Source organism: Vidua macroura, chromosome 3, assembly GCF_024509145.1.
Source record: "Vidua macroura isolate BioBank_ID:100142 chromosome 3, ASM2450914v1, whole genome shotgun sequence".
In the NCBI taxonomy this organism is placed as follows: Eukaryota; Metazoa; Chordata; class Aves; order Passeriformes; family Viduidae; genus Vidua; species Vidua macroura.
The window spans coordinates 31,162,942-31,190,855 of NC_071573.1; the positions used below are offsets into that span (position 1 = coordinate 31,162,942).

A 27,914-nucleotide genomic window follows, 5' to 3' on the forward strand; every position below is an offset into this window, starting at 1 on the left:
TCTTTCATGCAGATTTTGTACCCCAGGGAACAGAGTAATTGGTAGTTGAGAAGCTTCTTTTAGGATTTTAGTCTCCACCCCAGAAAACAGAGTGCAACCCTAAGCAGGATCCAGCTACATTCAGTAGTAGAAATGAAACGTAAAATACATGCCTAAAAAAACTAACTAAATGTTAAAAGAGTTTCAACTTCCTGTGTTGGTGTTTTGAAGTTATTTCTGCTTTCTATGATGAATGCCCACAGATTTGGAAGAGACATGGTTTCTTTCTTCTGAATCAGGGCAAGAGCCTGACACAGACAGGGAAAAGGCCTGTCAAATGTTGTAGCTTCGAAGTGGTGTCAGTTACTGTGGTTGTGAAATTGGGAATCCATGTCAACAATTAAGTATTCTCTAGCTAATTGACAAGCCTGTTTACAAAACTAGAGCAGACACTCAGAATGGCACAAGAGTATGACAAGGAATGATCACCTCCTTCCTACTGCAGAATTTCTGTCAATGCTTGTCTTTCCTCCAGTTCATGAGAATAACAGCTCTCTTCCCACAGCTGTTGACTTCCAAATGGAAAGATGAGCCAAGCAGAAACTGTTCTGAGGAAGTTCTCACAGTTTTTCTGAAATTCTAGAGACCATGTTTAAAACCTAATGAATCAATGAAGGGTGTTTTTGAGGGTGTGACTACAGGTTAATACTCTGGTAATGTGGCTGTTGCCAAGGAAACAGGAATTTAATTTTCTGTCTCATTTCAAACATGGACTTGAATTACATTTCTGTCTCTGTTTAGTGAACAAATCATTGCAATATTTGTGAAACTTAATTAATATGGGCGGTTTACATAGGAAAGAGGGAAACTGCTGCAGCAGCCCTAATAAATTGGTGTTTACTGTGGAAGGTATAAATCCAGCATTTGTTAGTGCCTCTGCAATGCCTGGCCTCAGTCTTAGTTATCTATGTTGCAAAAACCACCAAAATTCTATAGCAGGAATGATAAGGCATTGGTTCACTGCCAAAGACCAAAGGAAGCCTTGCAGAGAGAAGCTGAGGCATGTTCCCTCCGGATGTCAGCAAAAATCCACTTTCTCCCTTGCTAGAGAGAACTCTGATTTACAGGGGGGCAATGCTCCTAGGTACTTGTCTCGCCACAGTATTGTATGCCCTGGCAGTAGGACTGCTGGCTTTAAATGCTGGGGCTCTAAATGTCCTAAATCATCTTTTCACACTAACTCTTCCCAACACACCCAACAAACAAAGAGAGGCATTAATATTCTGCTGATAGTGTTCTTGATCCTGAATTTCTGTTCCATCTGATCCTTTGCTGGGCTTGCTAATAGAAAGCACAGTCTAGACAAAGGAGGTCCCTTCTGATCCTTCCTACTGCCCTGAACACTAGGAACAGGACTGTAAGGTTTCTAAGAAACAAAGAAAATTCTAAGGAGGGCTTTAAATATCACCTCTGTGTATGATCCAAAATAGAACATTTAAGTGCATCAAACAGCCTTAATCTAGTCTAGCGTTGTATAACCTGAATGACTCTACAGCAGGCACACCTGCTTATTTCTCTACAATACTAATCTTTGATCTGCAAGTATGTTTGAACCATAAGCCTTTTGGTTTTTTCCTTAAGTGAAAACTTTTTGAATGGTAATCTTCTGTATATTCTCATAGAGAAGCAAGTTTCTATCCGTATTAACACATTTTTCAAAATACTTATATTCACATATAGTTATCTTCATATGTAGATTTTGCTCTAACAGTGACACTAACTAACCTGGAATAGTTTTAAACATTCAGGAAGTTGGCCTCAATAACCTTCATGAAATACAAATGCAGTTTCTGAATATAACTGTTAAAATACAGGCAACAATTTAATATTGCAGATAACAGAATTTTTCTTCCTTAGGAAGACTATGATCGTCTGAGACCTTTATCTTACCCTATGACCGATGTCTTCCTTATCTGCTTCTCAGTGGTAAACCCTGCTTCATTTCAAAATGTGAAGGAAGAATGGGTACCGGAGTTGAAGGAATATGCACCTAATGTTCCCTTTTTACTAGTAGGAACACAGGTATATTTGGTTCTGTTCTACTTTATTTAAACAATTAGGATTATTGTACAGTGCCTTTTCTTTGGGCTGGAAGTTGAGGCCCAACAGGACCTGAGCAGCACCTCCTCCTGCCTTTGAAGGAACAACCCTTACAGGTGGCAGAAAAACACAGATATGTGTTGCCTTCCAATGAGCTATCTCCATTTTGTTAAAAAAACTTATATCCATTTTAAACACGGTGGCTGGCAAGATGGGCTGCATGTCTCCCATTTGACTTTCTAGAAAGTCATGGGACTTACTGAATAAAATTGTCTGCTCATGCCCATGTTACTGGAATTACTTGGGTTTACAACTATTAGTCACATGCAATATTTGCTGAAACAAAGGAAAAGGGGAGAAGCAAGACAATTTCCTCTTGCTTCTTGTGGGTAGTGGACTGGACTTCATTTATTAAGTGACCCACACGTTGGTGTTACCTTTGGGTTAATCTTTCTGCCACTGCATTTGGTATTCTAAGATGATCACATCTAATTGAAGTGCTGAATTACAGAATAAATGCTTCTTCCTTCTGAATTAAAGGCTCACAGCTTAAATTTAGGGCTTTTGAATCATGAAGGGTCCACGATCTGAATCATGACGTGACTCCATTTTTATAGAGATAATATTCCACTGAATAATTCTCCTTTAAAAAGAGGGTATCATATTGCCTGCTGACTTTTGTTTAGATAAAGTATTCCAGCATGACTTCAATCTTTCTTGCTAGATTGATCTCCGTGATGACCCAAAAACTTTGGCAAGACTGAATGATATGAAAGAGAAGCCCGTATCTGTGGAGCAAGGACAGAAGTTAGCAAAAGAGGTAAACTGGATACACCTAAATGAGACCAAGTAACAAAGAACAACAACAAAACACCCCTATTTCTACTTGACTTTGTCTTCATTTACCACTTTTTGCATATCTTTTAGCAGTCCACATATGAAATCTTATGACTGCTTTCCAGTTAACAACATTTAAAATTAACGAATATAGGTAACAAGCAGACGTATGTAATTACATTTTCTTGTCAGTAGTAGTTCTAATTTTCAGTGTAGACACTTATAAAAGTTATACAAGCTACATAAATATTACTCAAAGATAATTAAAATCCACAGACTGGTTTTAAACAGAGGTTGGAAGGGACCTCTCCTGCTCAAGCAAAATGTTGGAAGCATCTTTTAGTCATTATTTGAGAATGTTATACTACCACTGTAACTACTGTGTAGATAATGCTTATCAGGACACTTACAGAGCCTTTATTTTTGAAACACAAATGAGTAATCTAATTATTTTTTGCTCTTTAATTATCAACCATATCTTACCTCTACTGCCAATCTAAAGAACTTTTTTGTTTCTCATAGAAACCAATCAACTTAAATACCTTCCAGATCTTATTTTCTCCTACGGGGGGTACACATTCAGATAACTTTTTTAGATTGCAGCCAAACATTTTAATGTTGCTATGGGGGGTAAGGGGGTGGGGGAAGCAGAAGTGCCCAGATGGAATTGAACAGCTGAGACATACTGCTATTGAATTAACTTATTTTCTTGACAGATAGGAGCCTACTGTTATGTGGAGTGTTCAGCTTTAACACAGAAAGGACTGAAGACTGTTTTTGATGAAGCTATTATAGCCATTCTAACTCCAAAGAAACACACAGTGAAGAAGAGAATAGGCTCAAGATGCATAAACTGCTGTTTGATCACGTGAGAAACGTTTGACAATGGCCAGGCTTACTGTGAAATTCTACTGATTTTAAATACAATGCATTAAGTACATAGTGAATTTGTTCCAGGTTTGAAAGTTAAACCTACATTTCTGCCTTCTACAACCAGTGAAATCCAGAGGAATAAAATCAAACTCAACGAACTTGTAATAAGAAGCCACCATATCTGTTACAAATATTTTATTCAGACTGGAAGGTACAATCTCTCAGGGTTACACAGTCTAGAGGAAGCAAAAACTGCACCATGCTGAAATGGCATCTATGTGATTTTACTGAGTGGAGATGCTTGGCCTGAAATACTCTTAACTGAATTTGGACAGTCTTCTGCTTTGACTATATATATATATATCTTAAAAAACCCCAACTTTTGCACAGTCTGTATGGAATCTGCACAAAGAAATACCTTGTCTCTTTTTGCTCCAGTTATCTGCTTTTGTATGTAAGCTGCTTCCGGTTCCAGTGTATCCACAGAGGTGCAATAATCAGACCAGCCATATAGCCAAAGGTAGCTCCAAGGGAACAGGAAATGGGCCATACCTGAGGGGAGAATGTAAGGTAAAAGCAGACAATGAGGAAAATACCTGTGGTTTTTTGTACTTCATGAGCACAAAGTCTAGGTACTGAAAGACAGCAGTCTTATTCTATTTTAAAGCTTGATGTGCTTTCCTAAAAACGCCAAAAGTGTAACAATCATCTTCATGAGCACTAAATGCTGTTGTACAGTTTATAATTAATATGCATTAAAATGTAAGCAGGCTTCTGGCTATTGCAGACTTTAGTTTGATAGTCCAAAAACTATGTGGGAAAAAAACGCCTCAGAAGTATTTATACCCCCTGAAGCATTCAGCTGACCTAACTTCCTACTCTGCTGCACATATTTGGATACCTACAGATTTCTCAGCAATTTCTCCTTTCAATCTCTCATGGTGTTTTGAAACTTTTAGGTGTGTATAGAGGAACTAGTATTCAAATAAGGCCAGAGACTGAAATGGATAGAGGTTTGTTGGCTTTTTTTTTTCCCTGAGAAGTATGTAAAAGGATAAATTTCCCTTTAGCTAGCAGTAGGGAGGGAACACAAATTTGGAAGCTGACTGAACATCTTGCACCCAGGTCATCAAATTTGTAGTAAACCAGTTATGTCAAAGAGAGCTTTAATTATATGCTCTATTTTCTAGTATAAGAAAAGGAAGCCAACTCAATATATCTGACTCACTTTAACAAACCATCTTGTAATAAGCCAGAGTAGTAATGGCATTCTTCCCTGCCTTTTTTTTTTTTTTTTTTAGTTGGTATTGATTTGCAGGGAGGAGTGGCCAAATCAAGACTTAACCAGTTTGTCATCAGACGTAGCTTATATACCAGTCCAAAGTACCAATCCAAACTACATCAGATGTAGCTTATATTACCAGTCCAAAGTACCAGTCCAAACTACATACTGCATTTGATGAAAGTCTCAACTAAGGTGGTAATTTATTTATTTATTTTAGAATAAACAGAATTCCCAGGCCTCTTTAAAATTCTTCTTTGCTTTTTTTTTTTTTTTTTTTTGCAAAGACAGTTTTGCAGTTCCTGCTGTACAGTGCATATTCCTAAAGCAATTACGGACTGGACTATCATATTCTTTTGTTTTTTAAATTAAGGGGGATATGCCGCCCCCCCCCCCCCCCCCCCGGATAGTCTCACTTGAGACTGAGAAATACACTAGACAATAGAGGAAATATCCCAATCTCCAGCCTTCTTTTCTACTTCACTTTGACTTGCAATTCATGAATATCAAATTAACTTACTCTTAACGGTACTGGTTCCTCCTTTCATTCATTTTCCTAGCTCTGATTCTTCTCTTTACTTCATTATAACTTAAAAGAATATTCACAACCTTTGATCATGGGAATTTTAACTATGAATAAGAGTAATGTATTTTGTCCTCTGCTCTTTCATCTACAATCTCCTCAGTTGTTTCATCTTCACATTCCTTAGCATTTACAGATTTATGTTATTTGGAGGTCTTAAGGAGTGTAGCAAAGATGATTATTAAACAAGGTGCCTTAGGTACTCTTTATTGACCTTGTTTCATTCTTTCACTTTCATACATTCTGTCTCTGCTGGTTTTTGTTGCTGAGTATTTCAGCAGTTGCCTCACAAGCCAAAGATTTGCTTGTTTTCATTCATTTACTGTGTACTGTAGATCATCTAGAAAAAGCCTTGAGAGGCTTTGGCATGGTAAGTACTACATGTATTTGAAACTCACATAAGTTTGTGGCCTTGGCTAAACTTGCACTTCAGGTGGATCTTTTCAACTTTTAATGGAAATGTAATTATTTATAGCATTTTGCATATTACACACATCTAAAGGACAAAACAATAAAAAAGTTCCTGAAACCCTTCCACTCACTCAGTAACATTCAGATGGACTACAAGTCACATTTTTTATCCATTGATGAAGTCAAATACCACTCTAATATCCACAAAACTATGGACAAAGGCTTCTTAACTCGGTGGTGCTTTTACATCAAATTTGCTGAGTGATCAATGATCAATCCTTCATTAAATTTTTACCTACATTAGGTGAATTTGTAGTTGCCTATTTGCTTTCCAGACTATGGTATATGATGGACTCTGAATTGATCATATTCCCCTAGCTACAGAGCAAGTATCTCTGATGACCCAATGACCCTGTATATTGTGCTATTTTGTGTATAGTGGGTGATTATTGGTATGATTAAAAAGATCTCTGATGATTGTTGTAGCCTCTTTCACCTGACTGAACTGCAACTCGGGACGTGTTTTTTCAATAGCGATGTAACTTTTAATATTAATTATGCCTCTGTCTGTCTTCTAAAACCTTCAATTTTTGCTTTGGTTTTTAAAAGTCAGTGTTACCTTACTTAAGTTTCAGGCTCTCTCTCTTAACAGTTGAATCTCTGACCTCTGAACACTCACAAATGGCAGGTGGAAAAGACAGGGAACAAAGGGAAGAAAACATAAAACATGCCATCTCCCCATCTATGAATAAGACAGAAAGAGACACCACCTCATCCCTTCTAGTGGCACAGAACAGACGGGTGCTGGGCCGGGCACTTAGAACTACTTCGGGCTGTCCAAGCAGCACAGTAAGAATGAGGGCAGTTTCGCCTTTTGAAAACTCCCTAAACACAGCAGTTAAAAGCCTGGACTTAAGAGTGTTGCTGTCCTTCTGCCATTTTCTCTAACCCTCATGACTGGGCAAAACCCCCTAACAACAAACAGATAACAGTACCAGTTTTGCACATTTTATTCTTGACTGATGGCTTTTAGGCTACATATAACCTGAGGCACCCATCAATATATCTAAAGCAGCAAGTTATCAAAGACAGATTAAGATATGGTTCTTAAGCACATCAGCTGCACTAAAATAACACTACTTTCACATGCTTTTGACTGTCTACAAAATGGGTTGTTTCTTTCTGTGGAAGTGGGTTGCTTTATTTTGTATTAGCTGCTGGCCTCATTTTTCTGAGACCCAATCACTTTCTTCTGGACCATTTTAAATTACTTTGACTTATTCAACTGGCCTGCTTTTGCCCTCTTTTTCATATTATCTCAAACTTGGTTTAAAGTCCTTGACTTGGTATGAACTGCATGTAAGTGAGAAAAATCTAAGCAGCAAATATCTGTTTCAAGAGATTCCATTCTGCTTGCTTAAAACATGCGACTTGTAATACACCCCTCTCATCCCCTGAGAACTTTTCAGCTCAGTTCCTCCTACACCATGCTCCCTTCTGCCTTGAGGAGGCTGACATATCCTGCCCTAGTACTGATGTCATGTCTGGGCTGGGTCAACAGCAGGGGAATAAGATGTTAGGCCACATGGCCTAGCTGCACTTTTGTTGAGGGGAAAAAAGGCCGATAAGGAGAGAAAAGTGTGGGGAGCGCAGGAGATAGAACAGAACATTTTTCATGAAACTGTCATGAAATGCCTTATCTGTCTCAGCAGCTGGGACACATCAACTACCATTCTCACAGCCTAACACAAGAAGAATCAGTTTACATATCAAATGCATGATGAAAAGGACAATTTTAACAACCTGTAGATGATTACTAGGAACCTGAACAGCAGCTTGACAAAAACAAATTTTAACAAGAACAAAAAATGCATTTTAATGGACAGAGCATGAGCCAGTGTTTTATGCAAAATTATTCTGATTTCTGCTATTCATTTAAATTTTCTTTTTGCCTTTTCATCTGGCAGCAGTGTTAGGACTCCGCAGGAATTTCTTTAGGCTAGCTAAATAGGCACTGCAGAACTGCAAAGATTTTAGTATATATTAGAACTAATTTTAAGAATAATGACTCAAAATAGGAATTGCCAACGTTTCAGGACACAAATGAGCTAGTTTTCCTCAGTGCTCTTTAGAACACCTAAGATTCTATGATGTCAGAATGCTTAGCATATTGCATGGAAAGCAGAGCATGTTGCAGGATCCCAGCAAGGTATCTAGCTCTGCTGGACTGTGCATGTAACTAACTAAACCAAAATTCTGACTGCATGACAGTTTTGTCATCTATTACAAGTGTTGCATCCCATGCAAAGGAATTACATAGACATTGATAAGGACATAAGGGCCAGATTCTTATAGACCAGAGGAGCAACACAAAGTTTTTAAAGATATTATGAAGTAAGCAGCCGCCTGCTGGAACTTTCATTATACAAATGCAAACAGAGTGGGGCAATCTAGTGTATTTACTTTTCAGTAAATTTAAGAGTGTTTTTCTCATATTCCTAAATACAATTTTTTGTATGCTTACCGTTTCAAAAGACTTATTTCTGACTGTCAATCAGAAGGCTATGTAATAATTTTTGTTTCATTTTAAAATTGAATAAATGAGCACAATTATGTTCCCTCCCTGTTTCTAACATGCCTTAAATTGCTGATTGTCTCGTCTGTACTGTCTTAAAAACTTCAGTACATGCCTTTAATCTATTTTGGTTGCATGCACATGTTAACTACAAGTGTCTTATCACGTTGTACAGAATGTGTGTGTTGACAAGCACACACCAAGAAGAAAGTGTGAGGTTTTTTTTCAGGCTGGCATTTGTAACTAAAAGTTGGTTTCATGGATTTGTGTTCTAAAGTTATAGCAAGCATAACAGCCTTTGATCTCAGCATTAAGGTTTACATTGAGAAAACATATTATTAAATAAACAATGATAACCACATTAAAGTGGAACAAGCTTCTACCTCTGTTTAAAACAACTCCAACTGTATATTATCCCTTCTCATATTAAGGAACTTCTCTTATAACAGAACTTTCACAGAAGGCAGTAGACTCAAAAACAAATACAAGAAGGCAACTCTGAGCTGTGTTAAGAACCAAAGCAGAATGAAAGTTTATAGTCCCATTTACTTAATTGAGTAAGCACCAAGAACTGTACTCAAGATTCTCTGGATTATTTTTCAGGCTACAAATGTCTAGGAGGTATCTAAGGCTAATATTTACAGTCATATTGGCCAAATTACATGGCAGTCAGTCAACTCAGGTGAGCTATATCAGCACTACCTATTATGCTTGCCGTATCGACTATGAAGTAGGAATATAGCAATTTTACTTCTACCTAATGATAACACTGTAAGCAGAATATTGTTTCAAATTCACTTTTTACCACTAGCAACAGGTACTACAGATCAAAATTATGCTACAAAAAAACCCCAGATGTATGGGAGGGCATGCACACAACAAACAGAGAGACATGACTTAAAAGTCTGTTATCAAAACATGCAATAAACCCAGGAACTCCCCAGTGAGCTAAACCCAGTTTTTGTCAGTGGCAAATGCTGTGTCTGGAATAACAGTTCCATCACATATAAAGTGTGCAGATAAAGTTGTGGTCTTTAATTATACCATGTTGTTCTGCAACTAGTTTCCTCAAGCTGAGTAGAGAAAGGATGTGCCTAGTAACTCCTCCATCATCCCCTTCTGTTTCAGTGGTGGTGTTTTGAGGTTCCACTTCTCAGTGACATGCAGAGCCAGGATCTTGATCACATATGGTTATTAAAAGCAGACCATCAGCTTGAAACAGGCAGTTGGAAAAACTAAGCAACTATAAAAAAGGAAGTTATTTTCTATTTCTTTGTAGAACTGTCCCAGCTAACTGTACATACCCATTGTGCTTCAGTGGCCTAGAGACATCTAACATGGATGTACAACTCTAAAATGTCTAGAGTAGCCTTATTTAAATCATCACAATTAAGTGTTGCAAACTGTTTAAAAAATGCTGAAAAATAAGGTAACAATCTCAAAACACTGGCAAAATTAGTCTACCAGTCTAACTGAAACATGCCTGACAGAATGAGTCCTGGAAAGTTTGATGTTTTGTGGTTTTTTTTGTTTTTAATACAGAAATGTAACGACTGTAGCACCTAACCTGCATTCCTGTAAGGCAATTATCTTTACCTTTGTCTGAGATAAGCTGAATTCTACAGACCTACAACCAGGAATAACAGACTAGGCCTCCCTGACCAACTGTTTTGCATAGTTACAGAATTTTTCTTAAAGCTAGCAGAGGAGTAACATACATAGCATGCTTAAAAGTTACTTTAAGAACAACAACAGAATAATGAAAAAAAACTGAATCATAGGACACAAACTACTTTCAGCAATATATTTTATACTTCTAAGATAAATGCTTTATATATTTTTTATCTCAATTCTCAAACTTTATTTAAATAATTAATGTTAGTTTATTTCTGAAACAATATTCTGTTCCTGTTAAGCAATATTTATTTAGCATAGAAGTTGTTGTATGCTTTAAAAAATGCAATTAACATTATTATTTTTAAGGGTAGAGAGGCACACTAATCTGAATATCCCCTGTATGCAATATTTTTCAAACATAAACATGGAAAATAAAGTGAAAATTTTCTGAGACATCTGTATTTATCTCAGTTTTGTTGCATATCACAAGACGTATGTATAAAGAAGCAATATGTTTCCTTTGGTTTGTAAATAAGTCAGGATGAACTAGCATTTGGGCTTTAGTCATTAGCACATGAATTAGAACTCTTGTTATAAAATTCATCATCAGGTTTACTCCACAGAACCCTGAAGTACTTTAAAGTAAAAGCAATTTCTAGTGAAAGACACATAGGATGCTGACATCTGGTTTTCTGACCAGGTAAGATCCAGGTAAAAGTATAAAGACTTCTCAACTTGTACTGATACATCTCAACCACAATGTAAAGCAATGACTACCAGGTAATTTTTCAGTTCTTCTATTAAGTTTGCAGGAAAATATGCTAGACCCAAAACAGACTGCCAAGTGCAGGGAAACTAGCAAAAAATGAAAGCAATGTTGCTTTTTCTTTGAAGGACACAAAGCAGAAGAACTGTGGTAAGTATGAGCCTGGCAATTCAGACAAGTATCTTACAGAATAATGCAGATAGCTTTATTTAATATTCTGCTGGGATTCCAGCATTCTCAGTACTCCCTCCAACCTCTTGTTTGCTTTAGGTGAGTGACTACAGGCCATTTCCATTTGAAGCCATTTCTATGAACAAACCAGACTTCACAGAAGCAGGTTTACATTCTCTCCTTCCTGAATGATTTGTCAATTTAAAAGTTGACTGCAGACACTCTTTAACTACCTACAGTTTAAAGTGTAGACACCAGATTTGATTAAGTGCTAAATCCCAATTAAGTGGAAAAATATGCCAATTCAAGACACAGTGACTTTTTCAGTGAACCTTGTCTCATATTATATTGTTCTAACAAAGCTAAATCAATAGCATTTTTCATCCCAAACTCACAGCACATTTCTGTACCAGCTGGATATCTTGTGGTTTTGACAACTTTTGACATTCCAGGGCTACCAACAGAGCCCAAGGGCAGCAGCAAAAACCCTTTGGTTTGCTTTATCACATGATATTTCTCAATTATTGCTGATCCATCCAGTTCTTGTAGTACCAATTTCACCTTTTCTGTGACAATCTGCCAACAATGAATTATCTGAAGTTGCAGGTAGCAATGCAGCTGTGTTTCCATTGCATGCTGTTACATCACAAATACTAACTATAATTAATACAAACATCAGAACTAGATTTTGAAATAAACAGGCTTAAAGGTCTTAACACTGCTCTCTAAAATAATAATAATACCACTTTAGTCTTCCCCAAGTAATAACATATAAACCACATTTTCTGCTTTAAAGCAGAACTACTTCCACTACAGATAAAAAAAAATTGTTTACAGCCCAAAGGCTAAAATACAAAAAGGAAAACAATCATCTAATGAAACCTCTTTTTATCTCAAAAGCTAGTCTTGAGTTCAAAGACTAAGCTGTTCCATCTGAGTCCATTTTTTGATAGGAAAAGGCTAAATCCAAAACTGTAATCCTCAAGCTCTCTGGTTTTAGGCTAATACAAGAAACAGCTGATGTCAGAAGCACAACAACTTAATACTTTACTCATGCAGATGTCTAGAAGTAATTTGGTTTTGACTGAGTTCTGATTACTTTTAAGTCTACATTAAGATCTACATGAATTCTTTCAGACCTTGCTTGGGATTTAATCTGTAGGTGTTCCCTTAAACACACCAGCTCAAGTTTGTATTTGGGGGAGATTAAAAAATATTATTATTAATCCTGCAGCTGTATGATGTGCAGGTATTTTTACATTCCGTATGTGGTTAGGTCACTCGGGGGCAATCAGCACTAAATATCTTCTTCCTAAACTAAACAGATCTGTAACAACAGCAGACTCCTTTATGAGGATCATTCTTCTTTCCCCTGTCTGAGGTTAAAGACAACACAGAAAGCACTTCTATTTTATTGTTACAGTGAAAGAATTTACTATGAGTTTCTGTAATCACCTGACATCAGGTAGCAAAAAGAATACTCTTGCAAAAAGGGGCTTTGTGCCAGTGCTCAGTGAACTTCTGAAGAATAGAAACGTCTCTTGGTTCTGAAGATTTCTGAGACAGCCATGCAGCTACTACATGCAATACCTGGGTTGCTGAATCCATACTGTTCCATAGGAATAGAAAGACAAAAGACATCAGCTGTTGCATGAAGTTGTTTTTCCCCGGAACCTGATTCACAATTTATCTCATATATCTCAATATATCTCTTAGCTGAGCTGGGCAAGCTGGGAAGCAGTGTCTCCTGGGCAAATACTGAAAATGCCTGGCCAGGACACTATGTGTCCATAGAACCCCAGTTCTATGGTTTAGTGACCAATATTTAAGAGATGACCTTCAGAAAAATATTAGATTATTAATAGGTCATTGAAAACTTCTGAGAGCTGTGAGCAGGATCCTTGACAAGCTATTTTAAAGAGGTTGATTTCTGCCTTGAAGATATGTTACAATTTTGGTGTTTTGCTGTGTTACTTTGCTGAAACAACTGGACTTGTAAGAACTACATTACATTTTAACAAGAACTTCTTTCATCTCCCCTAATACAGCAGATCTTAAAAAAATAGCCTTTAAAACTGCAGTTTTCAAAGACTGTTGGAGTGACAGCCTGCAGGACTGATAAGCAAACTCTCTATGGCTGCTCTTGAACTGCCCACATCATTAAAGATCAAGCAGGTCAGACTCAAAGTGTAACAAAAATTTCTTCTCCCATCCCACTATTTAAAACTCTATAATGTGTAAGATGGATAAGTGAGGATGGGAAAAATGAGGGGAAGGGAAAGAACAGCAGCAAATACTCTAGATCTAGGCAAAAGATCTTTGATGTAGAACTTGAGTCATAAACCCTCCCCTGCTAACTTTGGTATCAGAAGTATGTCAGAAATGAGGGTGGAGATGGTAAAGGAAAAGGGAAATTGCAGACACACAGGGAGCACTGGGGAGCATTCACATCCAGAAAAAGCCAGTGACAAGTTTGGGTATCTGAAGTTTCTGCAGATGCTTTGCTGTTCTGAGGAGTCATATAGTATCATCTTAGATGTTTAAGTGTAGATTATACAGCTAAATTTTCAGTCATGTTTGGTTTTTGTTAACTGGGAAGAGTTTTCAAACAGCAAGTTTTCAGACCATTATCAAAGTTGTGTCTCCCACTACTGGAACATGTGGGAATGGACCAAAAGCTAAAAATTAACTCTACTTAAAGTATCTGTCTTCAGCTATTAGTGGCTTCGTTTTGTTAATCAGAGCCCCCTGACCTAAGTTTTCATCATATCATTGGTGCATAAATGGTGAAGGTTTTATACACAGCGTATTAGCAAAGTCTGAGATTTTGGGACTAAAACAAAACCTACCAGATGAGACATGCTACTTTAAAATCCCATCTGAGCAAGGAAAAAGTGCTTGCCTCTCATCAGGCAAGCAGAGAACTGAGTAAGATTTCGAAAGGAGATAGGAGATTGCATTTCACTGAATCCCTTGATTTTTGGGTTACATTCATGTCTGTCCACAATTAATTAGTGCCAACACATACCTATGCTAGACCGATGGTGAAACATCTTGAAAGAATAAAACCAAGTATTTTCAGGGAAGAAAATGTTTTGCTTAAAATATTAACCTACGCTCCATTATTTTTGCAATACAAATTCTAATGTCTAATTACACTACTGCAATGAAAGACTAATGGCATAAAAGCAGGCTGTGAGCTACTTACGGAAGAAAAATTTTAAGTGCAGCTGTAAGCCACCGCATCTCTACAGTATCACAGAGGAAAGTGTGCTGCCTGTTACATTGATTTCTGGAAGAAACCTCTGAAAACATCTGCTTAAGAACAGGCTTGGTAGACACTAATCAGCTAAGAGTGTATGAGTTTGGTAACCAGACAAAGTTACAAAACACTGAGCACATGTAGGAAGAAGCTGTTACTGGTGCCATCATTTTATGGCAATTGCAGACTTTAGTAACATTTAATTGAATCACTTCTCCATGCCAAAAAACATAGTAAGAAATTAGCATAAACATTGGAATTCATAAAGATAGAATCTGCAATGCCAGCTTCACATTTTTTTTCTTGTTCAACTAAAAAGCTAACGTTTGCCTTTCTTTGAAATCAGAAGTGTTTAGTACAGTGCTTTGGCTATACCATTTCCACAAACTGATCTAAATCCACTTAAAATACCTTCTGTTAAGTGCTTTTATGGAAGACAGAGGGGAGCTAAAACACCAGGAAAACATCTTTCTTTCCCTACCTGTGAACAGTAAAAGCTACTAGACTGAAGGCAAATTTGAAGCCATCTTCATCATTTCACATTTCTCCTCCAACTTGTCTAGCTTCTTCTTATGCAAATCATTAAGAGCTGTATTCCATTATAAAATTTGCATGCAACAGACACTCAAGTGTAATGCATGCAACATACTCAAGTACATAATAAAGAACCTATTTAAACTGGAAGTAAAACTAATGCATTTTACTTCCTCACACCCTAGGCACAGATGTTTCCAATGAGTTTTTTAAAGTTTGGCATAACTCTGAAGGAACAGCTTATGACCAAGTACAATATACCTGAACAGCTTCAGAGCAATTTTGTGTAGTGTGCATCTCCAGAAAATTAGTATTTTATACCTTTATGGTAAGGGTGTACATACTGACCTGCCAAGGCCGATCCCAGTCAAGAGGAATAGGAAATGCTCCAAACCAAGCTCCAAGTACACTGCACATGGAAGTAATCTGTAGACTGCTTTCCCATATGGACATAGCTCTGTAAAAAGTGTGTTATAAGTTTTCAACAGCAGCAGAAGTTCCCATGGCAGAGAGCTAGATCAGATTTCTCCCAAAATTTTTGAGGCTACAAACAGACATAAAATTTCACATATTTGATAAATAGCATGCAGGTTTCTCCTAAAACACACAAACTAGAAGTACAATCTAAGTTGCATATTTGAGCTATAATTACAATCTTTTTATATCACACTTTCAGGATTTTTTTTTCTTTAGCTGTTTCCTGCAAAAGCTAATTTATGTTACCATGAAACACTGCTAGACTGAGCAAATAAATCTATCTCAATATCTGTGTGCATGGCAGGGAGAGGCAGGCATGGATGTGTACTGTGGGACTGTACAGAAAAGCACAAGCACAGTCACAAAGGACTCTGTGGTGTAGACATATTTGATGACAACAACAATTCAAAATTTAACAGAGAAATCCAGTATGAGAATATTTCAAAACAAGTCCCCATCAACTAAAAAGAAACATTGCAAGTAAATGTAACTACACATTGGAGCCCTTTGGTAGCAGTGCATCCAAGTCCCAATACACTGGCCGCAGGATAAATTTTTTGCACACTAAAGAACTCTTACCAGTCATGGCACCCATTGTAAGAGACATTAAATTACTTCAGTTCTCAGTTTATAGCCTTCTGCCACTACTGATTTCAAAAGTTTTTGAAAAGCTGGATTTCTGTTTAACAGATGAGCACTTACTACCATCAATGTACCAAGTGATCGCTCTGCTTTGCTCAGGCCACAAACATTTAGGTACTTGGTACCAATTAAGAAACAAGCAACAGAAGTTCAGAATGCAGTAGGGCACAGTTTCAAGACAGGAGGACTAAGCTAGAGTCACTGCTCCAAATCAGCACAATAGGAGATCTGAGTTTAAAGTTTGCTACATCTCAGATTATAAATGTACACCTAGCTTCAGCTAACAGAGGAAAAAAATATGAGCATTTTTATGGCTTGAACACTAGATGCACAGTAAACTCTGAACTTTGCATGTCCTGTTTAGGTTGCATTACATGAACACTTGGTTTTGAAGAGAATAAAATTTCTTTACTTCTGAATACACACTGCTGCACTTGCTATTGACCAAACAGCTCACAAGTTTAAAGCAAACATTTTTCAATATTTGCAGAAAAAAATGTCTTGCAGACTACAGTACTGACAGTGCAAGGTTGACATTTTGAGCAGAGCTGTTTCTTCTACAATAACACGACCCCTTTAACTTAGAATTCTCCAGTTCACAATTCTACCAGTTTGAGATTCTTATTCTTGAAGAGAAAAGTCTTGATGTAACTGGAAAACTGTTTAGGAGTCTGCACACAGAAAATTCTTTTGAATTATTTTCAGAAGCTGAATAACTGAGCAGAGAGTTGTCAGGCAGAACAAGGAAGAGAACATTCACTACAGCCTTAAATCAGCAAAAGAGACAACAGAATACACCAAGTGTTTAGTACAGTGCTTTGGCTATACCATTTCCACAAACTGATCCATTTAAAATACCTTCTCACTGAGGTAGGACTGACTGAGTTATTTAGTTATACCTCATAAGATATCCTGTGTGTGTGGCAGATTCACCAGAGACTGCTGTACCATATGGAGGTATCAAACTGAATCCAAATGCAAAACAACAGAATTAGCAAGGCACCTGCACAAGTGAAAAAGAGCCATTGGCAGTTTGGCAACTATTTCAGCTGCGAATTGAACCCCTCTGTAGCATGGACTGGCTACCCAAAGACAACCTGACTTGTCCTCCAGCATTATCCTGAAGGAGCAATTACATACTTTTTTAACTAAGTCATTACTTAAGTACTCACTTTTCTTCTTGGAATGACTGACTTATTGGGATTTTTGAAGGTATTCTTTAAACCACCACACAAACTCCTCATTTGCATAAGACTAACAACTGCAGTAATGTTTACAAACTTTGCATTTCCACATTTCTTTCATTTTAATCTAAGATAATCCCATAGACAAAAGTAGCAATGTTTAAAATAATAAATGAATGCTAGTGGCAGAAAGGTCTTTAAAACCCTAAAGTAATTTATTTAACCCCTTTAAATAATACAATACATTCAGTTCAGCTTTAAATAATGTTTGAATTAAAAGGTTAGCTGACATAAATAGTCTACTGAGACAGCTCCTTCATAGACAAGATTTGGAATTCTTGGCTGCAGCAGGACTAAATACTAAGCAGCCCTTGGTGTGATGATGCCTCCATTTACAAGGGGACATTTCAAGTCTGTAAGAGTATGCAGCTCACAGAGTGATAAAATAGGCATAATGAAAACAGGAAGGAGCCCTAACATCATGGTTTACTATTTTTTGGCAATATCCCAATAAAATCTCTTTTCTACACTGGTAACACCTTATAATTGATATTATATCAGAAATTTCAACTGCTTTCTCAGAGCAGTGATTTGAAATAAACAGTCTCCAAAAGGAGAGAGGGAAAAAAAAAAAAAAAAGGCAATTGAAAACTGGTTTCCTAAAGACTTTTATGCAGGAGGCTATTTCAGCTAAGTTACCGAAACACTATTTAAGTAACAGCCACATGCTGCCATTAATGCTGATAACCCTTTCCATAGCTTTTACTTCCATCTAACCACTCACAGCAGCACATGACAGCATATGATCAGTATCATGACCCTGACATCAGTCACAACTCTAGATGTCAGAGTAAGGAGCCCAGAGATGCTGACCTGAGACCACCCCTTTCCAAATGCAGAAATAGTGAAAAGGGCCCTATTTATAACCAACTAAGAATGGAAGGGTTTGTGATGTAGAATACATAGACTTACTTTTCTCACATATTCTATGTGCACATAGGCTTAAGGTTACTTAAGTCTAAATTGCACTCAGATACTTTTTTCATACTAAGCTATACACTTCATCAGAACTTTCAAGCTAACCGTTCCAGTGCAATTCAATTCCCTAAACTCTGCCTTCAAGGAAAGCAGCTCTATTGATTTTACCTAACCATCCTTTTCTTCAATTTAACCAGTCCCACCTCATTCCACCTTTTAATGTATCATGTCTACACTCATCTCATGCCCAGACCTAAGATGTTCCAATTTCACAAGGTCAGATGAAAAAACACAGGATTATTTTTAAATAAGCAGCTTGCTACAATCCATAAAGAAACCTGCTACAATATTTCTTTGTAGTCTATACTCAAAGTGTAAACAAACATCATTAATAATAAACATTTTTCTCAAATAATGTCACATGGCTCACTAGTAAGAAGTACTAACAAGTCGTCACAGCAGAAGTGTCAAAATAAGACAACTGTTTCCTATGCAATGATTGTGCTGAAACAGCATTAAAATCCAAACTAGGAAAAAAATAAATCAACAGGCATTCAAAATCTACCTAGCACAAAGACCAACTGATACTGTCATACATCTGTTACTTCAATTCAGCTGTTATTTCCAGATTCAAAACCTCCAAAGATGACCAAGTGAATCAGCAATGATTTGTCTAAACAACTCCTTGCTTTTATTAGAGTGTATTTACATTTCCACTGGGAAAAAAAAAATGTAAAGGACTTCAATAAGGATTCAAGATATTTTTCAGTAAGTTGACAACTGAGATAAACCAAAATTTAATACCTGAAAGTAGTATTAAAGTCTCCTCCTCTACAGGAGTACAAACCAAAAAAAATTCCATAGGTCAGCAGTGTAATACAACCTTTCACTGTCTTCTGAGATGAGACTTCACCATTACAAACTATTAAAAGGGAATGAATACTAAAATCTCACTGAATCTCAAGCATAGACACCTCTTTATGTTTCAGTGTCCCAGTCTTTCAACATGTTATTATTTATGGAATGAAAAAAGGCAGAAGAAATGGAAATCTTCTGAAAAATACATTATCCTTGATAATTTTTTGATACATGTATTTTGATACATGCTAATGCTATGGCTGCCACTGGAGGTGAAAATGTGGTTAGAAGGCTTGTTTTAACTTTAAACATAATCCTGAAAAAATCAACACTTGAAAACTCTGACACTCAAAACAGCTTTCTTTGAAATTGAAAAAAGATTATGGGTTAATATTACATATTTAAGAACACAGTAAGTCGTGTATAATTTTCAACATTATATTCAATTTTAAAACAGTGCTTGTTTTGAGTTTAAAACAGTGCTTGTTTTGACTTCCTACTTTAAAAGTTGTATTTACGAAATATTACTGGGTCATGTGTAAGATTCTTCATGCACAGCTCAGTGACAGGTCTCCCCTTTATTTGGCAACCACCATACAGGATGCTTTTACTCCGGTAGAGTATGTGCTGGAAACATTATTTCCTTCAAACACATATAAAGTGAGATTTAGCATCTGAACACCAAAAACAAAAAGCCATTTTTCTGAATCAGTGTCTTCAAATAAATCTTTCTTTGTCAGAAAAGCTTTCATCACAAAAGCTATAATCACAAAAACCACCCATCATCCAGGAAGTGTTCTTTTCTTTACAAAAAATTCCATTATATATTTTTACACCAATTCTGTCCATTTCTATTCAGAGAAATATCAGAAACTTTAGATTAGGACTTACCCATTTTTACTAAATACCCGTATCCATGCCTGTATGTTTGGTCCCAGCAAACACAAGCATTGTAAAGTAGTGAATGTAGACAGAAGAACTGCAAACAAAAACGTCTCAGTCACTAACCTACAAAAAGAAAAAGAATATTACAAAATTTAGGTGGTTGTTCTAAAAGTTCCAAGATTTAGGAAGAATAAAGCCCCTCTAATTCAACTGTGAAACTGAATTGTGAAAGCATGTGCGCTTTCTTAAACCTCATATAAAAGAATGAAATTTTTTTTCTTACTCTGTAGAATATTAAAGGAAGCTGGAAAGAGTTCTCCTGTTATCTCAAGAGTGAGATGTAGTATTTTTTTGAAATGTCTGAGACCTGTAACATTTTTAAAAAACCACAGGTGTACTTCACATAGGTCATTAGTTCTAAACTGAAGTATGCTTGGATATTTACTTCATTATTCCATTTATTTTTCCAGTTTGACAGCAACCATGAAACCAAAATACATGAAACTACTGTTAGTCAACAACTTACTATATCTCTCAAAACCCAGGTTGCTTCACACTTCTTTCTTTAAACTTTCACAAAAGTTAAAACACTAACATCAAAAGGATGAAAGATAGACAAGATGTGTGGTTTAGAATCATACACAGAAAATGACTAAATAAAGCTACAAAAGCGTTTGTGCCCATATGTTTAAAATTAAAGTAAACTGAGTTGTTTGTAACTGCATTACAATTTTTATTTACAGAAGTCTCATTTAAGAGCTGGCTTCCAAAGAAAACAACAAGCAAACAAACAAACAAAACCCCAAAATCAAGAGGAAGCTGAAACAGCCACCTTTCTTCCCCCAGCTAGGAGCTTATCCCTTAACTTCCAGTGTACCAGAAAATACACAAGTATTTATACCAACATTTGCAGGGAGAGCTGCCCCTTAGAATATTTATAGAAAGAGAGGGTCTTCTGACTTACTCTATGAGAGGTGCTCCATAAAGAACAATAATCGCATGAAATAGTATGCAAGACATGAAAAAGTATATACAGCATTTTAGAAATCTGGATATCTAAAAAAGAGCAATGAAATATCAGAATAATGCTTCAAAACAGAACATAAGTAACACACACTATATCTTATCAAGTGCATTGTACTCTGATTACTTCTTTAATTTCAGCTGCAGCATAATGTAATAGCATGGCATATTTCAAAACAGTTTCCCATATATTAATACTTGAAATAATTAATTTTAAAATATCACACTCCACCTACAACTTTTTTTCGTGTATCCCATTAAACAGGGCAAACATACAAAAAATATAACCAGAAATTACAAGATAAGCAGAAGTAATTTTATTGGACATTTTTACACTTCCGTTTTACATCTGACTGTCATATCCATTCATTAAAAGGTAACTCTCACAAAAAGTGAAAAAATTTAAAAGCAAGAAAACATACAATATAAAAAAGTCTGCTAAATAAAGAATCAAAATTACATTAACTAAAACTACATTTTGAACTTGGCATCTTAAATTCTGAATATATTTGAGAAATATCCAAAACTTTCTATAAGTCTGCAAAACACATAATTTTCTATGAACTTAAACAACAGTTTCTGGGTACTCACTATATTATGTAGAAGCAAAAACACTTGATAAACAGTTCTGGTAAGGTCTGTTCTGATCAGGTCACCAATGCAAAATCCGTAACTTCCCTTGAACCCTTATTTTTTCTACATTTACTCCTTTCTACTTTTATTTCCTGGGATGTAATCTCACCTAGAACATGAAGTGTGCTTCATTTTTAAATCACGGATAGTTGAAATACTTGCTTTCCATCATGTTTTTGTGCATTTCATATCCTCCTCAGTCAGCAAAACTATACACAAGCTTTGCACACAAAGATATGCTGGCAGGGATGATTACTCAAACATTTAAGGACCACCTCAGAGCACTACATCTTGCCTGGCTCAGCAAGTCAGGAGTACAAGACTATCCCCCTGACTTCAAAACTCTGGGGCATTCCCCCACTGCTGGGCAAGTTGCGTGCTGCTCCAAAATCACTCTGTTCCAAAGTATTTCATTGGGATTCGTACCCTTAATGCTCCCCATTGCAAACTGTAACTACAAAAAGTTTCTCCCAACTTTAGATTCTTCTGTATGCAAATTTCATCATACGAGGAAATGCAGTCATTTTAATACCTTTCCATATGATTTTTTCAGTTGTTGAAATGCAGCATAGTATCTCTTTTATGTGTCAGATCCTGAATTTTTTTTTTCTTTTAAAGTTATTACAAACTTTACACGAGAAACGTGTGATGCCATTTCTTCCTGGTATATCCACTTAACAGGAAGATGAGTCAGGCCTGGACTACAGAATGAGTTCTGTGCCATTTAATTTTGCCAGGTTTTGCCACCATGCAAATTCTTAGGACAATAAACAATATTGCATTGACAAGAATCAGGAAAGCATAGAATTACTCACCTCAACAGCTTATTTACAGGCAGAGAAAGTTTAACATCATGAAAATAATGAAAAATTTGTTTCAAGAGATGCTACACTCAACTCACTAATAGAAAATGAAAATTCACCATCAAAAATTGTCTTTCTCATTTGATTATTTCAGAGAATTTGCTTCCCCTCTGGACTGACTGGTAACAACGTAAGAATTTAAAAAAAAAAGTCTTACCTTGTGAGCAAAGGAACGTCTCTTAGGAAACTGATTTGGTTTAAGGACTAAGTGCAAGACTATATTAAGGGTAGCAACACAAACAGAACAAACACATAGCCACGTGAGGTGCGTTCCCAGGACGCTGAATCCGTCCAGGAAGAAAGCCGGGGCCACCGCGGCCAGGACGATGGACAGAGCGCAGAGGAGGTTTGCAGCCAGGAGCCTCCTGATTTCCGCCTCCCTCATGGTGTCCGGGCAGCAGCACCTGCAACACACCGAGTCCCGCCCCGTCACCGACACGCCGCAGCAGCGCCGCAGGGCAGCATCTTCCCCGGCCGCGACGCGCAGGGCAGAGCTCTGGGCCCAGGCCGGGGACGAAGGGGACGATTTTGGGGCAGAAAACAGCGTTTGTTCGAAAAAACAAACAAACCCCGCGCGGGCGGCGGGCGCCGCTCCCGCCTCTTACCGCGGAGCGCGCGGCGCCGCCCGGCAGCGGAAGGCAGCGGGGCCCGGCCGGCGGCACTTCCGGGGCGGTGCCGGAAGCGGCGGCGGCTGTGGAGGGCCGCCATGGTGTGCGACAAGTGTGAGTACGGGGGTGCGGGGGGCCGGCCCGGCCGCTGTGCCCTGCCCTGCCCGAGGGGATCCAGGGCTGCCCTGAGCGGAGCGGCAGCCGCGGGTCCCGGGCTGCTCAGGGCAGGCCGCGGGTGGCGGTTCCCGGCAGCGCCCTGTGTGAGCTGTCATTCTCCGCCTGAGGAGCGTATCGATGTGCATAGTTTAAATGATTCTGTCTTGTATCATCACTAGCGTGAGCAGCAGGACCGGGGAAGGGGTTGTCCCGCTGTACTCGGCACTGGTGAGGCCGCATCTCGAGTGCTGTGTTCGGTTCTGGGCCCCTCACTACAAAAAAGACATTGAGGTGGCGGAGCAGGTCCATAGAAGGGCAACAGTGCTGGTGAAGGGTCCGGAGCAAAAGGTCTGATGAGGAGCAGCCGAGGGTGTAGGGGTTGTTTAGTCTGGAGAGGAGGAGACTCAGGGATGGCCTTATCGCCCTCTTCAAGTCCCTGAAAGGAGGTTGTAGCCAGGTGGGGATGGGCCTCTTCTGCCCGGCAACAAGCTGCAGGACAAGAGGACAATAGTCTTAAACTGGACCAGGGAACATTTAGGTTGGACATTCAGAAGAATTTTTTCCTAGTCATGGAGATGAGACACTGGAATGGGCTGCCCAGGAAGGTGGTGGAGTCACCACCCCTGAAGGTGCTTAAGGAAAGACTGGACATGGCACTCAGTGCCAAGGTCCAGTTACATGGTGGGAATTGGTCACAGGTTGGACTCGATAAATTCAGAGGGCTTTTCCAATCTAATTGACTCTGGGATTCTGAGCTTTTTCCTTTGTAATTTTTCCTTATGTAGGCGAGAAGAAGCTTGGAACGGTGATCACTCCTGATACCTGGAAAGATGGTGCAAGAAACACTACAGGTAACCTCAGCAAGGTTTAGCAGCTTGGTTTTGAGGTATTATAAAGCCAGCTGGGCACCTGAGCTATGTTACCATCTTAAGACCAAAACTTTATATTACTAATCAGGTTAAATATTAAGTCATGTACTTTCCCTCCCATGCTGATTTAATGCATTGGGAATTTATTTGTCCAGAACTCTTTGGTATTGAATTTTCTTAATTTTTTTCTTTCTTGGATGAGAGGACAATACATAGAGTATTTAAATGGAGCAAAAAGTGTTCCATTACCCTGTCCCCAATGTTGTGCTGAATTTTTTATCTCTCTTTGTGACTTTATTTGCATATGTGTAAAAGTTGTAAATGAAGATTTTTAAAGTATGCTTGGAACGGAGTTATTGTTTTTTTTTTTTTTGTAGAAAGCGGTGGTCGAAAACTAAATGAAAACAAGGCATTGACCTCAAAGAAGGCAAGGTTAGTACTTAATCCTGATTTTGGCCAAGAACATCAGTTAGCAAACTAACTGAGGCGTGTTTCCTAAACAGCTGCGCAACTCCAAACTTGTCCAAATACACTTAATAAATTAAAATTGCTAGGATTATGGTATTTGATTTGTTGGTAAAAATATGTCCATACATATTCCATGGGTGCTTTCTGCTCAGTCATAGAATATTTTACTGCAGTTCTCACTGGAATTGCTAGGATTTGATGCTTTTGTAGGAGAGAAGCCAAGAACACTTATTTTTTGTGCTAATATTGCCAGGATAATCTCTTGAGCATTTCCTTCATGTCTGCAGGACTTTCTGTGTGCAAGGGGGCAAGATGCTGCAGGAAGGTGTTTAAGTTCAAAGTCATGTAGTATCTTAATAAAAATAAACATTTTTAGTTCTGCTTTCATGAAGTTGTTGTCTGTGATGGAAGAAATGTCTCTTAATAGGGAAAGTGGGAGCTTTTCTGCATACTTTGTGTAGCCTATTAGAAAAAATTCTTGTATGTCCCTTTTCTAAATTACAGTTTTTGGACTGCAGTTGCTGGAGTTTCTGACTGCACCGTCTAGCTTAGACTTTTTAGGATGAGGCAGAAAAATACTTCATTTCAAGGAGGGTAAATAAAGAACTTTTCCTTTTTCCCAGGTTTGATCCTTACGGAAAGAACAAATTTGCAATATGTCGGATTTGTAAGAGTTCTGTCCACCAGCCAGGGTCCCACTATTGTCAAGGATGTGCCTATAAAAAAGGTGAGTTTCATTGAGTGCCAAAGGTGAGTTTCATTGAGTTTGGCTTGGAACAAGAGAGGAGGTACAACACTTAAATTTGTATTTGTGAAGAGAAGGTTAAGATGAGATTTAATTGTAATCTTCAGCTACTGATAGGCAGGCACAGGGAACATGGAGTCAGACTCTTAGGTACACCGTAATAGAATAAGAAATAATGAAAAAATAAGAAACATAGTTAGAATGTGGAAAATTCTAGTTACATACAAGGAAAGCAATTTTTCAGTCTGGGAGTGATCAAATACTCTAGTAGCAGGTACCATCAGAAGTTGTGGAATCTTTAAAGTTGGTATTCGGAGAATGGCTTGAACAGTCTTGAGCCAGCCTTATCCAAGTTGGCTGTTTTGAGTGGGGCAGGACTAGAGACTGAAGGAGATTCTTTTAAACCTTTGTCATTCTGTAATTCTGCTTCTTTTATAATGTTTCCAGTGTCTGAAGTAGTACATTTGGAAACTTAATCTTGGCAATTGCATAGAGAACTGTCATCTAACAAGTTCTAAAACTCAGTTGCTTGCTGCAGTCCCTTTTCTCATCCCTTCTCTCCCCTTTTTATAATCGCTAAATCTAAAATTCCTAGATGGAAAAAAGCATCATGAAGTCAGTTACATGATTTAATTCCCAAGAGTTCTTGCAGCACATGAGGTGAACTGGTTTTTGAGTGTAGAGCTACAGCTCACCAGTAGTAAGCTTTGTTTATGAAATTAATTGTTCAATAAATATGTGCTGTGTCACTGAGTCAGTGGTTTAGCAGCCTGCTGTAGGAATGTTGCCTGCTAGGTCCTCTCCAGACCGAACCCTATTAAGTACTTGTACTCTCTCTTAAATTTATGTCTGGTTTGGGTGGACTTCAGGATTTGATCTTTGTTTCTGTATCTTTTCAGGTTGAACCTGTTATCTTCATTAAACTGAGAACTTTCTAAGTGCTTTAGGTTGTAGCTCTGACCATCAAAGATGTCATTAGGGCATACTTCTTGAAGCAAATGCAGTCATAGCTCAGTGCTTCAGTGAAGCTCAGTGCTTCAGCTTTTGCGTATCTCTGAAATTGAGAGGCAATCTCAAATTAATTAATCCTTAGTTTAGATCTGGAGTCAATATTTAGTGGGCTGAATTTTGGTCACCAGAGTAAATCATTGTGCCATGTTCCCTGCTGTTGTCTTCCCTAAAGGACTGCTAGATATGATAGTCATGATGTCAGTGTATGAAAGCACACAATTTGGAGAAAGCAGGAGTAGATGCCACTTGACATTTTTTGTCTGCAGGTGAATGTTTGTGTAAATTGAGGTGATAAAAGACTTAGCACCTTTCTGCTTTGAAAGGAGAGGGAAAGATTGAGACAACCCACCCCTCTGCCAAACTTGTGTACATTTTGGTGCTCTGGTCTTTTGACTTGACACTCTTAGAGTTTACGACATCAGTGGGACATCAGTGTTCATCACTTCAACTCTCAAGAATTCTTGGTGTTCATTGTTTTTCACTCCTGCTCTATAAATACCTTAGTTATATGAAAACATATTCTAAACTTTCTCAGTTCTCTGAAGCACTCCACCTGTGAATGCCTCATTTAGCAGTCAGTTTGTTGGTGACTGTATTTTCTTAGCCCTGCTACTTTCTGTCCATCTCAGGCCTCATTTGGCTACAGGACTTAAAACTATTAACAATACACCATTTTTACCTTTTTGTCAGAAGTGAGCCTTTCCTGGCTATCTTCAGGCATTCCAGCAAATTGTAGAGGCTTCCAGCAGTATTGTGAATAATAATGCTCTCAAAATGAAGCTTATTTTCTTCAGTGGAAGGATTATACACACACTGCACATGTTAATTTATATTAGGAGTTAAAATATTACTTCTAAGTTTGTAATATCTGTTGAGGACACATCTGAGAACAGATAGATTGCTAATAAGAGCTCATTTGGACAATTTCTTGAAAAAGATGCTTACAAAAACATAGTAACTGTGTTTTTGAGAAAATATTTTAATAATTTAAAAATAATTCACACACTTTTTGTGTGCTTATAGGCATCTGCTCGATGTGTGGCAAGAAGGTCTTGGATACGAAGAACTACAAGCAAACATCGGTCTAATTGTACTGACTAGTCTTTTTATGAACTTCAGCTTCTGTGTCTTTGTACAGTAACTTTTCTCTAAAATAATTTGTGAATATTACTTTCTGGAAGATAGTACTTGGAATGAGAGGTAAAGACAGCCTGCTTGCCTAAAATGTACATAATACTTGATTATTGTTGTTTTAGCACTAATATTAACTGGTATTTGAAGGTAATGGCTTTCAGCATCTGTTAGAGTTCAGAAGGAAGGAGAAGATGTAAGTGGATAAGTTGAAAATAGATTGCCATCAGAACACAGATCTTTGAGATTAATACTTCTTTTTTTTCCTATCACAAGTCTTCTGCTTGTTTCATGGTAATGGTTTGTAGATTAAATATGAACTTGCATCACCTCATTAAAGTATCTTTATTTAGTTGTATGCCTGTAAGTATTTATAATTATTCTCATCCCAAA

General features: G+C 37.7%; 3 protein-coding genes across 6 annotated transcripts in view; 2 read left to right on the plus strand and 1 right to left on the minus strand.

The window, feature by feature from the left end:
• RHOQ (ras homolog family member Q) overlaps positions 1 to 8,698 on the plus strand; it is a 22,412-nt gene extending 13,714 nt beyond the window's left edge. Inside the window, exons 3-5 of one of the 2 annotated variants that reach the window (XM_053974646.1) lie at positions 1,897 to 2,061; positions 2,804 to 2,899; positions 3,633 to 8,698. In XM_053974646.1, coding sequence (XP_053830621.1) covers positions 1,897 to 2,061; positions 2,804 to 2,899; positions 3,633 to 3,788 — 417 coding nt within the window. In that variant the 3' untranslated portion in view covers positions 3,789 to 8,698. The remainder of the gene's footprint in view (positions 1 to 1,896; positions 2,062 to 2,803; positions 2,900 to 3,632) is intronic. The other variant, XM_053974647.1, reaches the window with a different exon arrangement.
• On the minus strand, positions 2,067 to 23,171 carry PIGF (phosphatidylinositol glycan anchor biosynthesis class F). 3 transcript variants are annotated; one of them, XM_053974644.1, is made up of 6 exons: positions 22,691 to 23,038; positions 20,979 to 21,070; positions 20,021 to 20,137; positions 15,339 to 15,447; positions 4,208 to 4,341; positions 2,067 to 2,867 (listed from the first exon to the last, which is right to left on the minus strand). In XM_053974644.1, exons 1-5 carry the CDS (start codon positions 22,916 to 22,918, stop codon positions 4,228 to 4,230), a joined length of 660 nt encoding a protein of 219 aa, XP_053830619.1. In that variant the 5' UTR covers positions 22,919 to 23,038; the 3' UTR covers positions 2,067 to 2,867; positions 4,208 to 4,227. The 3 variants fall into 3 exon arrangements, with proteins under 3 accessions (XP_053830619.1, XP_053830618.1, XP_053830617.1); XM_053974643.1 differs by lacking the exon at positions 2,067 to 2,867 and adding an exon at positions 23,139 to 23,171 and having other exon boundaries at positions 3,970 to 4,341; positions 22,691 to 22,937; XM_053974642.1 differs by lacking the exon at positions 2,067 to 2,867 and adding an exon at positions 23,103 to 23,161 and having other exon boundaries at positions 3,970 to 4,341; positions 22,691 to 22,937.
• CRIPT (CXXC repeat containing interactor of PDZ3 domain) lies at positions 23,158 to 27,879 on the plus strand. Its single transcript, XM_053974648.1, has 5 exons — positions 23,158 to 23,255; positions 24,083 to 24,148; positions 24,544 to 24,598; positions 25,258 to 25,361; positions 27,414 to 27,879. The coding sequence occupies exons 1-5, from the start codon at positions 23,240 to 23,242 to the stop codon at positions 27,476 to 27,478; spliced, it is 306 nt and encodes a 101-aa protein (XP_053830623.1). The 5' UTR covers positions 23,158 to 23,239; the 3' UTR covers positions 27,479 to 27,879.
• The last annotated feature ends 35 nt before the right edge of the window (positions 27,880 to 27,914 follow it).

What these genes read in the sequence shown, in the direction of transcription:
- CRIPT (XM_053974648.1), top strand. An exon ending in TTGACCTCAAAGAAGGCAAG is followed by an intron (nt 24,599 to 25,257) that starts GTTAGTACTTAA and finishes CCTTTTTCCCAG; the next exon opens with GTTTGATCCTTACGGAAAGA. An exon ending in AGGATGTGCCTATAAAAAAG is followed by an intron (nt 25,362 to 27,413) that starts GTGAGTTTCATT and finishes GTGTGCTTATAG; the next exon opens with GCATCTGCTCGATGTGTGGC.
- PIGF (XM_053974644.1), bottom strand. Translation starts at nt 22,918, where the DNA reads ATGAGGGAGGCGGAAATCAGGAGGCTCCTGGCTGCAAACCTCCTCTGC. An exon ending in TATGGAGCACCTCTCATAGA is followed by an intron (nt 20,138 to 20,978) that starts GTAAGTCAGAAG and finishes TTCTTTTTGTAG; the next exon opens with GTTAGTGACTGAGACGTTTT. An exon ending in ACTGGGATCGGCCTTGGCAG is followed by an intron (nt 4,342 to 15,338) that starts GTCAGTATGTAC and finishes TTCTCCCCTCAG; the next exon opens with GTATGGCCCATTTCCTGTTC.